We start from the raw sequence: 13,916 nt of genomic DNA, 5'->3' as shown, positions 1-13,916 counted from the left end.
GAGAAACCCACAGAACACTATGAACATAATAGGCCTCTTCCATTGTTGCCATCCCACAGCAGTAAACAGGGGCACATTGTCTTTTTGGGATGTGGAAGTTCCAGATAGCTACCAAAGCTTTAATAATAATGATGGTGATGATGATGAATTTCATTTATAACAAGAAAGAGTAAGAAAAAAGTGAGCGAGAATGAAAAAAATACCACTACATTACCATACATTAATATACAGATGTGCATATTCTTATTATCCTAAAACACATATACACTCGTACCTTGGAACCGAACGCCTTGGCTCCCGAACAAATCGGTTCCCAAATGATCGAAAGCCGGAAGTGAGTTGCAGTTGCAGTTTTCGAACCATTTCCGGAAGCCAGATATCCGGCGCAGCTTCCAATTGGCTGCAGGACGCTCCTGCAGCCAATCAGAAGCCATGCTTTGGTTTTCAAATGGTTCTGGGAGTTTGAACGGACTCCCGGAATGCATTCGGTTCGAGAACCAAGGTACGACTGTAATTGTCAGTAGCCTGATATATTATCAATTATCATTGTTTTCATCCAAATAAAGTCTGCTCAGGTGGCTATCAAAGCTAATGGCTGCTGTTAGACCACCTCTTCGTCCTTGATGAATTTGCCCTCTAATCCCCTTCTGAAGCCATCAAGTCCAGTGACCGTCGCCATATCTTCCAGCAGTGAATTCCCATGAACAAATTACGGAATTAATTTTGCCCCCTGGAACTTACTTCAGGGTGTGGAGTTCTCCCCCCAACTCCTCCCCTTGCTGAAACCAGCACAGACGCACCACCTTTTCTGGAGGATCGAGGGGGGCGGACTTTGCGCAGGGTGCCCTCTGAACATTGGGGGCCCAGCCCCCTAAAATATATACCGTATTTTTTGCTCTATAAGACTCACTTTTTCCCTCCTAAAAAGTAAGGGGAAATGTGTGTGCATCTTATGGAGCGACTGCAGGCTGCGCAGCTATCCCAGAAGCCAGAACAGCAAGAGGGATCGCTGCTTTCGCTGCGCAGTGATCCCTCTTGTTGTTCTGGCTTCTGAGATTCAGAATATATTTTTTTCTTGTTTTCCTCCTCCCAAAACTAGGTGCGTCTTATGGTCTGGTGCGTCTTATAGAGCGAAAAATACGGTATATATTGGGGGGGGGTCCCACATTGCCTCAGAGCCCAGGAGCCAGTGCCCTTTGTATAGCACAATCTGAGGCCTAATGGAGGCCCCAGTGCAAGCCTGAGAGGTTTGGGACAAGGACAGGGGCAGTAGCAAACCCATGCGAAGCTGTCCTAAACTCCCAAGAAGCCTGGGCTGATACAACATGCAAGAGGAGATTTGTTCCACTGAAAATTGCATTTTGAACCTCATCCCATTTTCCAAGGCCTGCAGCACTGCTAGTGACTAAAAGTTTAGCAGTTGAAATTGGAGGATATGGCCCCTTTTCCCTTTCTCCCAAACCCCCGTGTCTAGAGGAAAAAAAAGAAACTGATGCTATTTCTGTTTCCTAGTCACCGAACGTAGCAGTATTTCAAGGTGACTCGTTTCCCACCGATTATTTAGCTGCCAAAGGTTGCCGAAAGCAGAGGACCTGGGGGGATGGGAGCTTCTGAGCAGGCATTTCTGGAACCAACTGCCTCCTTTCCGCGCCAGTAATGTGACAAATGACGGTGTCGGATGTTCACAAGCAAACAATTAGGTCTCATAAGCACCAAATACTGCATTAATTCTGTGCAGTGAACCGCGGCTAAATGCGTTTCCATTTGGGAATGGATGGCCCTGGTTTCCTTTGTCAGCCTCATAATTGCCACCGTGATTGTAAAGGCTGGGGTAGCTCGGTCGGACAGCGGCAGGTTACATTGGGGGAGGGTGATGAATTCATTGCCGGCGCCGGCTGCTCGGAGCCTCCCTGCGTCACGGTGTTTGTCCTTAATTCTGGTGCAAGTCAGAGCGTTAAATGAACATGAGAACATTAGGGTGTGATGGAGACCAGCCTAACTTCTGAATCCTTTGGACTGTGGAAACAGGGCCCAGCCAGCTTAGCCGTGGAATGAATGGACTTGCGAGGATTTGTCCCCCTACAGATAATAGTAATAATAATAATAATAATAATAATAATAATAATAATAATGTTGTTGTTCAGTCGTTTAGTCTTGTCCGACTCTTCGTGACCCCATGGACCAGAGCACGCCAGGCACTTCTGTCTTCCACTGCCTCCCGCAGTTTAGTCAAACTCATGCTGGTAGCTTCGAGAACACTGTCCAGCCATCTCGTCCTCTGTCGTCCCCTTCTCCTTGTGCCCTCCATCTTTCCCAACATCAGGGTCTTTTCCAGGGAGTCTTCTCTTCTCATGAGGTGGCCAAAGTATTGGAGTCTCAGCTTCAGGATCTGTCCTTCCAGTGAGCCCTCAGGACTGATTTCCTTCAGAATGGAGACGTTTGATCTTCTTGCAGTCCATGGGACTCTCAAGAGTCTCCTCCAGCACCATAATTCAAATAATAATTTATTATTTATACCCTGCCCATCTGGCTGGGTTTCCCCAGCCACTCTGGGCAGCTTCCAGCCGAATATTAAAAACAATACAGCGTCATACATTAAAACTTCCCTAAACAGGGCCACCTTCAGTTGTCTTTTAAAAGTAAAATAGTTGTTCATTGCCTTGACATCTGCTGAGAGGGCGTTCCACAGGGCAGGTGCCACCACCGAGAAGGCCCTCTGCCTAGTTCCCTGTAATCTCATTTTCCTAGGCTGCCTTTTCAAACCGAATTATGTGCCTTCACAGAGGTGGAAATGAGCAGAGATCGCAATACGTTGACACCCATGCGTTTTACCCAGTTTTCAGAACAGATGTTTTGGGGGAATGGTGGTGCTTTTGGTTTGTCTGTTTTGATTTTAACGATGCAGTTGCTGAATGGGTCTTCTGGACGCTCTTTTCAGGGGTTTTCTGTAGGCTGCCCCAACTTGCAGCTCCCTTGGGTTTCCTCACTTAACAAAAGGGCACACAGAAAAAAAGATAAATTCGTATCTGAAGAAGTGTGCATGCGCACAAAAGCTCATACCAATGACAAACTCAGTTGGTCTCTAAGGTGCTACTGGAAGAATTTTTTTTATTTTGTTTCGACTACAGCAGACCAACACAACTACCTACCTGTAACAGAAAAAGAATGTTACAGAAAGGAGAAATTTGGTTCGTTTGTGTTTAGGGGACTCCTGAAGTATAAAGAGGGGTGGTTAGTATAATCAAGCCTGCAGGTTAGCTCAGTTGGTAGAGCACGAGACTTATAATCTCAGGGTTGTGAGTTTGAGCCCCACGTTGGGCAAAAGGATTCCTACATTGTGGGGGGTTGGAGTAGATGGACCTCGTTCTCCCTTCCAATTCTATGATTCTAGGGTATCACACAATCAGGCAAATCAGTTATGATAATAATTAATAATAATTTTGTTATTTTTATCCCACCCATCTGACTGGGTTGCCCCAGACACTTTGGGCGGCTTCCAACATATATAAAAACATATACATATACATAGGTGAAGGTAAAGGGACCCCTGACCATTAGGTCCAGTCGCGGCCGACTCTAGGGTTGCGGCGCTCATCTCACTTTATTGGCCGAGGGAGCTGGCATACAGCTGCCGAGTCATGTGGCCGCTTCTGGCGAACCAGAGTAGCGTACAGAAACGCCATTTACCTTCCCGCCGGAGTGGTACCTATTTATCTACTTGCACTTTGATGTGCTTTCGAACTGCTAGGTTGGCAGGAGCAGGGACTGAGCAACGGGAACTCACCCCATCATGGGGATTCGAACTGCCGACCTTCTGATTGGCAAGTCCTAGGCTCTGTGGTTTAACCCACAGCACCACCCGCGTCCCTTACATATACATAGATATAAGCTATTCGGATTTTAGGTCACAATTAAATTTTTAAAAATGTGTAAAAACAGTTCCTTAAAGGCTGGAAATGTCCACACTTACGGACTTGCATTCATAGAACACATCTAACTCAGCCCTTTTGATTTCAAGCCATTTTGGCTTTTGCTTCATCTGCCCAGGCCAGCAGCGTATTTGAACATCTTGTGCCATTTTTCCATGCTCAACCCTTGAATCAAAACCACTTTCTCGCAAGCTGATAATTTTTTTCCCCAACTTATTTATTAACGTTCTTATATTACATATGCATACATTGTCATATTACATTATAGGACTTATTATAATATAATTTCCAACATGTATACAAAGTTTATATACAAAATTTATATACCTAAAAAAAGAAAAGACAAAAAAGACAAAAAGCTATTCCAAAATAATATTTGTAGCAACACTACGGACTTCCTGTCAATCTCGTTGTATATTAATTTTTTTACAAATGAATGTACTCTTATCATTGTATGTTTCTTTACATTTTATCTAATACATTCCTATATCAATATGTACCCTTGATCTTGTTTCTCAACTCAATTTCTCTCCACCGTCAATTGATTGGCAGCATAGATAGCAAACCTTTACTATATTTTTGAACATATATCTTCTATCCCATTTTTCCATAAATTTTTGTTTTGAATCAAAGCAAGCCGAGAATTCTGCAGATTCAAAACTTAACCTGCCGAGCCGTGTGCGAATTGGGGCCCAGGGGTGAGAGGAACTCTACTGCAAAGCAGTATGGAGAGCCCTAAGACATCTTTAGGAACAGGAGGGCAAAGCAGGAATAAGAAGAAGGAAGAAAAAGTTGCACAAAGCGTTTGTTAAAAGAAGCTGTGTGACCTGTGTGGCCAAGAGGAACAGCGACAGCAAACTGTTCAGAATTTGCATTCACACATCCTCCTTGATAGCAGAGCAGATTTTTGTTTCTGGGCAAGAATATTTTACAGCTCATCTGCCACTAATTAAAAAATCACCGTCAAAAGAACATCAGTCGCTCCAGCTATTCACCTTCCTCCATAACATGCAACCTTTTAGCAGCTACTGGGGATATACCGTATTTTTTCCGTGTGTAAGACTAGGTTTTTTTCCTAAAAAATAAAGTAAAAAATTAGGGGGAGTCTTATACTCTTGGCCATCTCCCCCCCCCCATTTTCTTAAATCTGAGTCTTATACATGGGGGCGTCTTATAGACGGAAAAATATGGTAAGTGAGGTCATTACCTGGTGAGCAAACAGCAAAGAAGCAAATATCTGCCACTCTCGGAGGCAGGAACTCAAATAAATAAAAATAAATAAGAGGTTGCTCAGATGGTTTACAGCATCAGTGATACTATTTCTTTTTTAAAAAAAGATTTTTCCTTGTACTGCAAGGCTTAGGTCAGATGGCAGCAAGTTAAAACCCAAAGTTTTGAAGGTTCCTGTCTCTATCTCTCTGTCTCTCTCTCTCTCCTCCTCCTCTGTTTGCTACTCATGCATCTCCTTCCTTTCCAGGTACGACAGTTTTGGCCGCCTCACCAACATCACTTTCCCTACCGGTCAGGTCAGCAGCTTCCGCAGTGACACGGACAGCTCAGTGCATGTCCAGGTTGAGACCTCCAGCAAGGATGACGTCACCATAACAACCAACCTCTCAGCCTCAGGTGCCTTCTACACCCTCTTGCAAGGTGAGCTTCAGATCTGCTGGACGGGCTTTGTCTGGGTTTTTTGGTTTGGTTTTCTTCTCCTTCAGCCCTGCCCTTTACCTTAAGGTCCCAAGCCAGGTTTCAGCAATAAAACGTACTATTACCAATGCTATGGTACACCTGCATCTGCACAACCGGATGCCTTCATGTGCCCCAGCTGCAACAAAACATGTCTCTCCTTCATCAGCCTCTACAGCCACAGCAGGCGCTGTAACTCTCCAATGGCTCGACTTCACCCCTGAAGGTGCATTCTTCCCATAGTCTCTGCAGACCTTCCAAGTGTCCCTATTTTCCAGGGACAGTCCTGGATTTACAGAAGCCATCCTGGTTTCTGATTTGATCCCGGAATGTCCCGCTTTTCCTTATTTCCCTATTTCCATCAGAGAAATATTGGGGGGTATGGAGCTATCCGACCCCCAAGCCAAGGGGATAAGTAACTATACAACCTTTAGAAGACATCTGAAGGCAGCCCTGTATAGGGAAGGTTTTTTATTTTTAATGTTTTGTTGTTGTTTTTATATGTTGGAGGCCGCACAGAGTGGCTTGAGCAGCCCAGGCAGATGGGAGGGGTATAAATATTAGTAATTATTATTATTATTATTATTATTATTATTATTGAATAAAAAGGTAAAGGTAAAGGAACCCTGACAGTTAAGTCCAGTCACAGATGACTTTGGGGTTACGGCGTTCATCTCGCTTTACTGACCAAGGGAGCCAGCATTTGTCCACAGACAGTTTTTCCAGGTCATGTGGCCAGCATGACTAAGCCGCTTCTGGCGCAACAGAACACCAAAACCAGAGCAGCGCACGGAAACGCCTTTTACCTTCCCGCCACAGTGGTACCTGTTTATCTACTTGCACTGGCATGCTTTCAAACTGCTGGGTTGACAGGAGCTGGGACACAGCAACAGGAGCTCACCCCATTGCGGGGATTCGAACCGCTGACCTTCTGATTGCCAAGCCCTAGAGTCTCAGTGGTTTAGACCACAGCGTCACCCATGTCCCTTATTATTGAATAAGACATCGCTATTTTCATTGGAGAGGTGTTGGAGGATATGAGACAGACAGGTGCCACTCAATATAAACCAAAAACAACAGTTGCAACCAAAAAACAATAACCAAGGAAAGTGTAAAAACAGTTCCACATATAAAACATTTCAAAAGAATTCTGTATACAAGAGCAGTTAAAAATAGTTTGAGCAAAGTGCACTTGTTGGAAGAGGGAGGTCTCAATAAGCGCTGAAAAGACAACAAAGGCAGCTCTTCTTCGGTATGTAATGAGAGAGAATTCCAAGGGGGAAGGGGCCACAGACCTCCTGATAAGATGGTTATCAGCAGGAGCCCTCTCATGCAGAGTGCAGTGATCAATTGGGCAAGAAGAAGAAGAAGAAGAAGAGTTTGGATTTGATATCCTGCCTTTCACTCCCCTTCAGGAGTCTCAAAGCGGCTAACATTCTCCTTTTCCCTTCCTCCCCCACAACAAACACTCTGTGAGGTGAGTGGGGCTGAGAGACTTCAGAGAAGTGTGACTGGCCCAAGGTCACCCAGCAGCTGCATGTGGAGGAGCGGAGACGCGAACCCGGTTCCCCAGATTACGAGACTACCGTCTAAGGGAGTCTATTTATATCAGACTGTGCCCACCTGCAATTTTACTCGTAAGATTTCAAGCAGGGGTGCTCAGCTACTAGCACCAAAAGCATGTGTAGGCAAACTAAGGCCCGGGGGCCGGATCCAGCCCAATCGCCTTCTAAATCCGGCCTGCAGACGGTCTAGGAATCGGCATGTTTTTACATGAGTAGAATGTGTCCCTTTATTTAAAATGCATCTCTGGGTTATTTGTGGGTCCTGCTTGGTGTTATTACATGAGTAGAATACAGTGGTACCTCGGGTTAAGTACTTAATTCGTTCCGGAGGTCCATTCTTAACCTGAAACTGTTCTTAACCTGAAGCACCACTTTAGCTAATGGGGCCTCCTGCTGCTGCCGCGCCGCCAGAGCCCGATTTCTGTTCTCATCCTGAAGCAAAGTTCTTAACCTGAAGCACTATTACTGGGTTAGCGGAGTCTGTAACCTGAGGCGTATGTAACCTGAGGTACCACTGTATGTGCTTTTATTTGAAATGCATCTCTGGGTTATTTGTGGGGCATAGGAATTCGTTCATTTATATTTTCAAAATATAGTCCAGCCGCCCCCCCCCCAAGGTCTGAGGGACAGTGGACCGGCCCCCTGCCGAAAAGGTTTGCTGACCCCTGACCAAAAGGAACGCGAACCGAATCTGCAGAAGGGAAAGGGAGAATTAAACTGTATGCAATTTTCTAGGGTGTGCCAGTGGATAGGGGGGGGAAGCCCCTCCTCCATCCTACAACTATGAGCTTGCTTGAAGGTCTGGTATGAATCCCTTTTCGGGGGCCGGGGTGAGCGTTAATGTAAAGCCGAAACTATTTCTGTAACTTCCCCAGAGTCTCGGAGATAAGTCAGGCCATTAACACAAATTCGTTCAGATAACGAATCGTCATCTCGCTCTGCAGCTATTGGCAAGGGCTGGGAAGGGCTGAGCGGCACAGACTGGATTATGCAGCAGGAAACAGACCTCATCATGGTAATCCCAGCACCATGAGACCCCCATATCCTGGCGCCTTCTAATGCTTTCCTTTGCTGATTGGCGCGCACTCGCACCTAATTAAGGAGCGGAGCCCTTGCCAGGCCTGTCATGGTACTGCAGCTGTTTTCTGTTGGGGGTTCAGCCTGCTTCCTTGCTTGCCAGCTCTTCTCACAAGTCAAGTCTTCCAGTGTCCTTGCTGTTGTTATCATAGCATAGAGATTGTCATCGGGGACAGGGAATGGGGTCAGGACAACTTCATGCAAAACGAACAGCCCAGCTCTGGAAAACCACATTAAATTTATATTCTCATTTATTCTGTGCATAATACAGTGGTAAAAGGTAAATGGACCCCTGACCATTAGGTCTGGTCGTGGCCGACTCTGGGGTTGCGGTGCTCATCTCGCTTTATTGGCCGAGGGAGCCGGCGTACAGCTTCCGGGTCATGTGGCCAGCATGACTAAGCTGCTTCTGGCGAACCAGAGCAGCGAACGGAAACGCCATTTACCTTCCCACCGGAGCGGTACCTACTGATCTACTTGCACTTTGACGTGCTTTCAAACTGCTAGGTTGGCAGGAGCAGGGACCAAGCAATGGGAGCTCACCCCGTCGCGGGGATTCGAACCGCCAACCTTCTGATCGGCAAGTCCTAGGCTCTGTGGTTTAACTCACAGCGCCACCCATGTCCCTTAATACAGTGGTACCTCGGTTTAAGAACAGTCCTGTTTAAGAATGATTCTGTTTACAAACTCTGCAAAACTGGTAATAGTGTCCTGAATTGAGAACTTTACCTTGGTCTAAGAACGGAATCCGAATGTTGGCAGTGGGAGGCCTCATTAGGGAAAGCGCCCCTCGGTTTAAGAACGGACTTCCGGAACGGATGAAGTTCGTAAACCGAGGTACCACTGTACTTGGATTTTTGCTAAGGCTGTGATCCAGATAGAAGAGAAACGCTTGACCCTCCAGATCAGCCTTTCTCAACCTGTGGGTCCCCAGATGTTGTTGAACTACAACTCCCATCACCCCTAGCTAGCAAGGCCAGAGCTCAGGGATGATGGGAGTTGTAGTCCAACAACGTCTGGGGACCCACAGGTTGAGAACCGCTGCTCCAGATCTTGCTGGGGCTTCCCATCCCATCAGCCCCAGGGGGTCAGGGTTGATGGGAGCTGGGAGTCCAGGAACAGCAATCTGAAAGTGACCACATTGGTTATGCCTGGCAAAGGAGATGGGACTGTTACCTGCCCTTTCCGGATTATATTACAGCCCCATAGGTTTCCCTGTCATGTAGACAAATCAAGCCCATTTCTAATTGGACCAGCCGGATTTTAGAAGCGTTCAGATGTCTGGCAAACGCTGGGAAGGGAATTTAGCACCTCCTCATGAGTCTAATTAAGCCACAGTAGCTGCTGCTCGGGGCTCTTCGGGGAATTAATTGATTTGCTGAGATTTATGCATCTGGGGGTGAGGGTCTAATAATTGTCTTGTGGTCAAGCATCTCCGTGTTCGGCAGCTCAGCACAGCTATAAAGGTACATCATTCTAAATCAGCGCCAGCTCCAGGACTGGAGAGCGGGGTGGGCTGGGCAAGGCAAAGCCCGTAGTTTCACCTGGAAAAATCACAAATGCCATGCAATGTAAAAAATAATAAAAAAGTGTAAAGCGATGCATATCGGGGCAAAAAAATCTTAATTACACATAAATGCATGTGAACTGGCAGCGAGACTTTGTTCTTTTTAACAGCAACATGAGAGGCTGAAATTTAACAGGGGGTGCTCCTTCTAACATGGAGAAACGTATAGCTTCACCTACTGGATTTCTGCCTGTCTTGTTGTTGTTGTTTAGTCGTTTAGTCGTGTCCGACTCTTCGTGACCCCATGGACCAGAGCATGCCAGGCACTCCTGTCTTCCACTGCCTCCCACAGCTTGGTCAAACTCATGCTGGTAGCTTTGAGAACACTGTCCAACCATCTCGTCCTCTGTCGTCCCCTTCTCCTTGTGCCTTCAATCTTTCCCAACATCAGGGTCTTTTCTGCCTGTCTTACAGCTTGTTAAAGGCACAAGAGCGGTAATAAATAACTCTGGGACAATTCTAACAGTTTGAAAAGCAGTTTGAATACTGTTGTATTCATATAACCTGAAACTAGCAATTGGTTGGGCACTAAATAATTCTACCATATTAATTCTAATAATGCAAAAGCAACACAGGGAAATATTGTTATAGAACTCTAGAAAATATTGTCACAGAACCCTAGAAATTAAGAAATGGTAGGATTTTGGTGATTTGGGAAGTGAAGGGGGAAATACTAGCTGCACAGGAATTCTTGAGCTAGCCTATGCAAAATGACTTGGCCAAGCCTGGGGTCCAGTAAGAAACAATATGGGGGCATTGAGAGCCATTGGCAAGCCAAGATGAATGTCCTGCTCTTTTGCCCTGAGGTGTAAACAGAGACTGGGTGTTTGGAAGGTGGCCAGGGTAACTGGGTGTAAGGTGACAGAAAAAGAGAATTTTTAGGAAGGTGTACTGGGAAGAAGAGGGACGCGGGTGGCGCTCTGGGTTAAACCACAGAGCCTAGGACTTGCCGATCAGAAGGTCGACGGTTTGAATCCCCGTGACGGGGTGAGCTCCCGTTGCTCGGTCCCTGGTCCTGCCAACCTAGCAGTTTGAAAGCATGTCAAAGTGCAAGTAGATAAATAGGTACCGCTGTGGTGGGAAGGTAAACGGCGTTTCTGTGCACTGCTCTGGTTTCGCCAGAAGCGGCTTAGTCATGCTGGCCACATGACCCGGAAGCTGTACACCAGCTCCCTCGGCCAGTAAAGTGAGATGAGTGCCTCAACCCCGAGTCGGCCACGACTGGACCTAATGGTCAGGGGTCCCTTTACCTTTACCTTTACTGGGAAGAAGAAGGAAGAAGAAAGACTTAGATTCATCTTGGGCAGGCTGGCTGAAGGCTGGCTGGGAGAGATGCTTTTGACTTCAGGGCTTCACTGCAGTAGCCCCTCTTGAAATGACCATGCTGTAAGATCTGGACTTTCTCCATGTAGGCTGAAGGTGCAAATAGGTGAATAAAGCATATTTCTTAAAGCAACAACAGTTTCTGCCGTGTCTTCAGTTCTCCAAAGGAACACAGAACTTGGGCAAATGCCTGCCTGGAACCCCATGAGCTCTTGTAACAATATCTTATACTGAGTCAGGATATGGTTCATCTAGAGATGATGGTGATCCGATAACTGGAGACCCACGTTTGGGAAAGCCTGGTCTATGCTGAGAGGCATCAGCTCTCCGAAGTCTCAGGTGGAGGTTTAGAACAGAATAGAAACTCTATTCACCTCAGCCAATGGCCATAACAGCAAGAGAACATTACAATATACACAGAAGAAAGTGAAAATTAAATAGAAAAGCACAGTTTAGTGTCCTGAGTCAACAGTCAGATAATGGACCTTATCCGTATCCCCAGGTGAAGGTTTCTTCCCAACCCAACCTTGAGGTACAAGGGATTAAACCAGAATACAGCTGCTCTGCCACTGAGCCTACAGCCCAATTCTTCTTCCCTGGTTTAAACTTCATGGTTTTGACCTTTAAAGCCCTATGCAGCCTAGGACCCATGTACCTACAGGACCGCCTCTCCTAGTATGCCCCGCGGAGGACCTTAAGGTCCACAAATAACAACACTTTGGAGGTCGGGGTATAAATAAATTTTATTATTATTGTTGTTGTTGTTGTTGTTGTTATTTACATGACTTCAGCAGCTGAGTTTCAGCCCTCTGGATCACTCTCTCTCTTCCCCATCCTCTTTCTTACAGATCAGGTGCGAAACAGCTATTACATTGGTGCAGATGGCTCCCTGCGGCTCATCCTGGCTAACGGCATGGAGGTGGCCCTGCAGACTGAGCCTCATCTTCTGGCCGGCACAGTTAACCCTACAGTGGGGAAGAGGAATGTCACCCTCCCAATTGACAATGGTCTCAACCTGGTTGAGTGGAGGCAGCGCAAAGAGCAGGCCAGGGGTCAGATCACCGTCTTCGGGCGCAGGCTGAGGGTGAGTGGGAAAAGCTGTGCATTGTAGGTTCAGTCCCCAACGTCACCTTCACCACCATGCGGAATAAGAAACTGGTATTGATGACGGTATTGATGCTTACTTATTTGTTGCGTTTCCAGCCCAACAAGCTTAAGGTGGCATGCATATATACCGTGTTGTTGTTGTTTAGTCGTTTAGTCGAGTCCGACTCTTCGTGACCCCATGGACCAGGGCACACCAGGCACTCCTGTCTTCCACTGCCTCCTTCAGTTTGGTCAAACTCATTTTAGTAGCTTGGAGAACACTGTCCAACCATCTCATCCTCTCTCGTCCCCTTCTCCTTGTGCCCTCCATCTTTCCCAACATCAGGGTCTTTTCCAGGGAGTCTTCTCTTCTCATGAGGTGGCCAAAGTATTGGAGCCTCAGCTTCAGGATCTGTCCTTCCAGTGAGCACTCAGGGCTGATTTCCTTCAGAATGGAGAGGTTTGATCTTCTTGCAGTCCATGGGACTCTCAAGAGTCTCCTCCAGCACCAGAATTCAAAAGCATCCATTCTTCAGCGATCAGCCTTCTTTATGGTCCAGCTCTCACTTCCATACATCACTACTGGGAAAACCATAGCTTTAACTATACGGACCTTTGTTGGCAAGGTGATGTCTCTGCTTTTTAAGATGCCATACTTCCCCTGTAGTCCCCACACAACAACCCCTTAAGGTAGGTTAGGTTGAGAGGCAGTGTAACTGGCCCAGTACCGGATTTACGTATAAGCTTTAAAAAGCTATAGCTTAGGGCCCCACTCTCTTGGAGGCCCCCCAAAAAATTAAAGAGGAAAAAACTGGATGTACATTTCCAAAGTATAAGATAAAAATAAACAGATAAAATAAAACCTACATACAGCAACAGTGTTTTGTGTTGTATAGGCTCCTATGATATAAGTCATGGGCCCCGCCTGCTCGCCTGCTCCCTCAAATATCACTGGTTTGCTCCTTTCTATATATAGGGTGCCTACATTCTGCACGGACTGCTTGCATGGCAACATGTGCAAATGGCTTTAGATACCTATTAGGTCCATAAATTACCATATAGCTTTATATTCAACACAAAAAACAGCTACAATTTGTTGTTGACAAAGGACAGCTGGACATATAAAGGGCCCCATTACCTTCAGTAGCTGAGGGCCTCATCAAACCTAAATCTTTTTTTTTTTTAAAGCAATTTATTAAATTTTACAATAAAAATAAACATGATAAACAATGTAACATTGTTCTTAACATATTTTCACATTTCATCAAACCTAAATCTGGCCCTGGACTGGCCCAAGGTCACCCAGTGAGCTTCATGGGTAAAGTGGGGATATGAACTTGGTCTCTCCCAGCTCATAGGCTGGCTGCCTTAACTCCATACCATAGGAGCCAACTCCTGGGGTCTGAGGTCCCTTCACCCCCCCCCATAAAATATTGGAGGGGGCCAGGGCCCTCCTAAGGCCATTCAAATGGTGTGCATGTGCCGTGTCATGTGATGCGGAGCAGGACTTACCTGGAAACCACCCCGCTCCCAATATTGTATTCCGCTTGCTCCACACTGATTATTCACACCCATTCCTTGAGGTACGTCCATACTTTTTGAAATTTGAGCTCCAAAGGACCATCAGTCAGTCCACATAACCATTGGGGAATGCGGTTGAGCCAAAGAAAACCACCAAGATCT

General features: G+C 46.2%; 1 protein-coding gene across 10 annotated transcripts in view; it reads left to right on the top strand.

The window, feature by feature from the left end:
• Positions 1-13,916, top strand: part of TENM4 (teneurin transmembrane protein 4) — a 645,695-nt gene that overhangs the window by 609,240 nt on the left and 22,539 nt on the right. For all 10 annotated transcript variants that reach the window (XM_081001709.1, XM_081001708.1, XM_081001716.1 and 7 more), the window contains 2 exons: positions 5,407-5,579; positions 11,996-12,231. In XM_081001709.1, coding sequence (XP_080857835.1) covers positions 5,407-5,579; positions 11,996-12,231 — 409 coding nt within the window. The remainder of the gene's footprint in view (positions 1-5,406; positions 5,580-11,995; positions 12,232-13,916) is intronic.

The sequence above is a fragment of the Podarcis pityusensis genome (assembly GCF_964106645.2).
Source record: "Podarcis pityusensis genome assembly, chromosome: 4".
Lineage (NCBI taxonomy): Eukaryota > Metazoa > Chordata > Lepidosauria > Squamata > Lacertidae > Podarcis > Podarcis pityusensis.
This window is presented reverse-complemented; position numbering and strand designations above follow the sequence as displayed.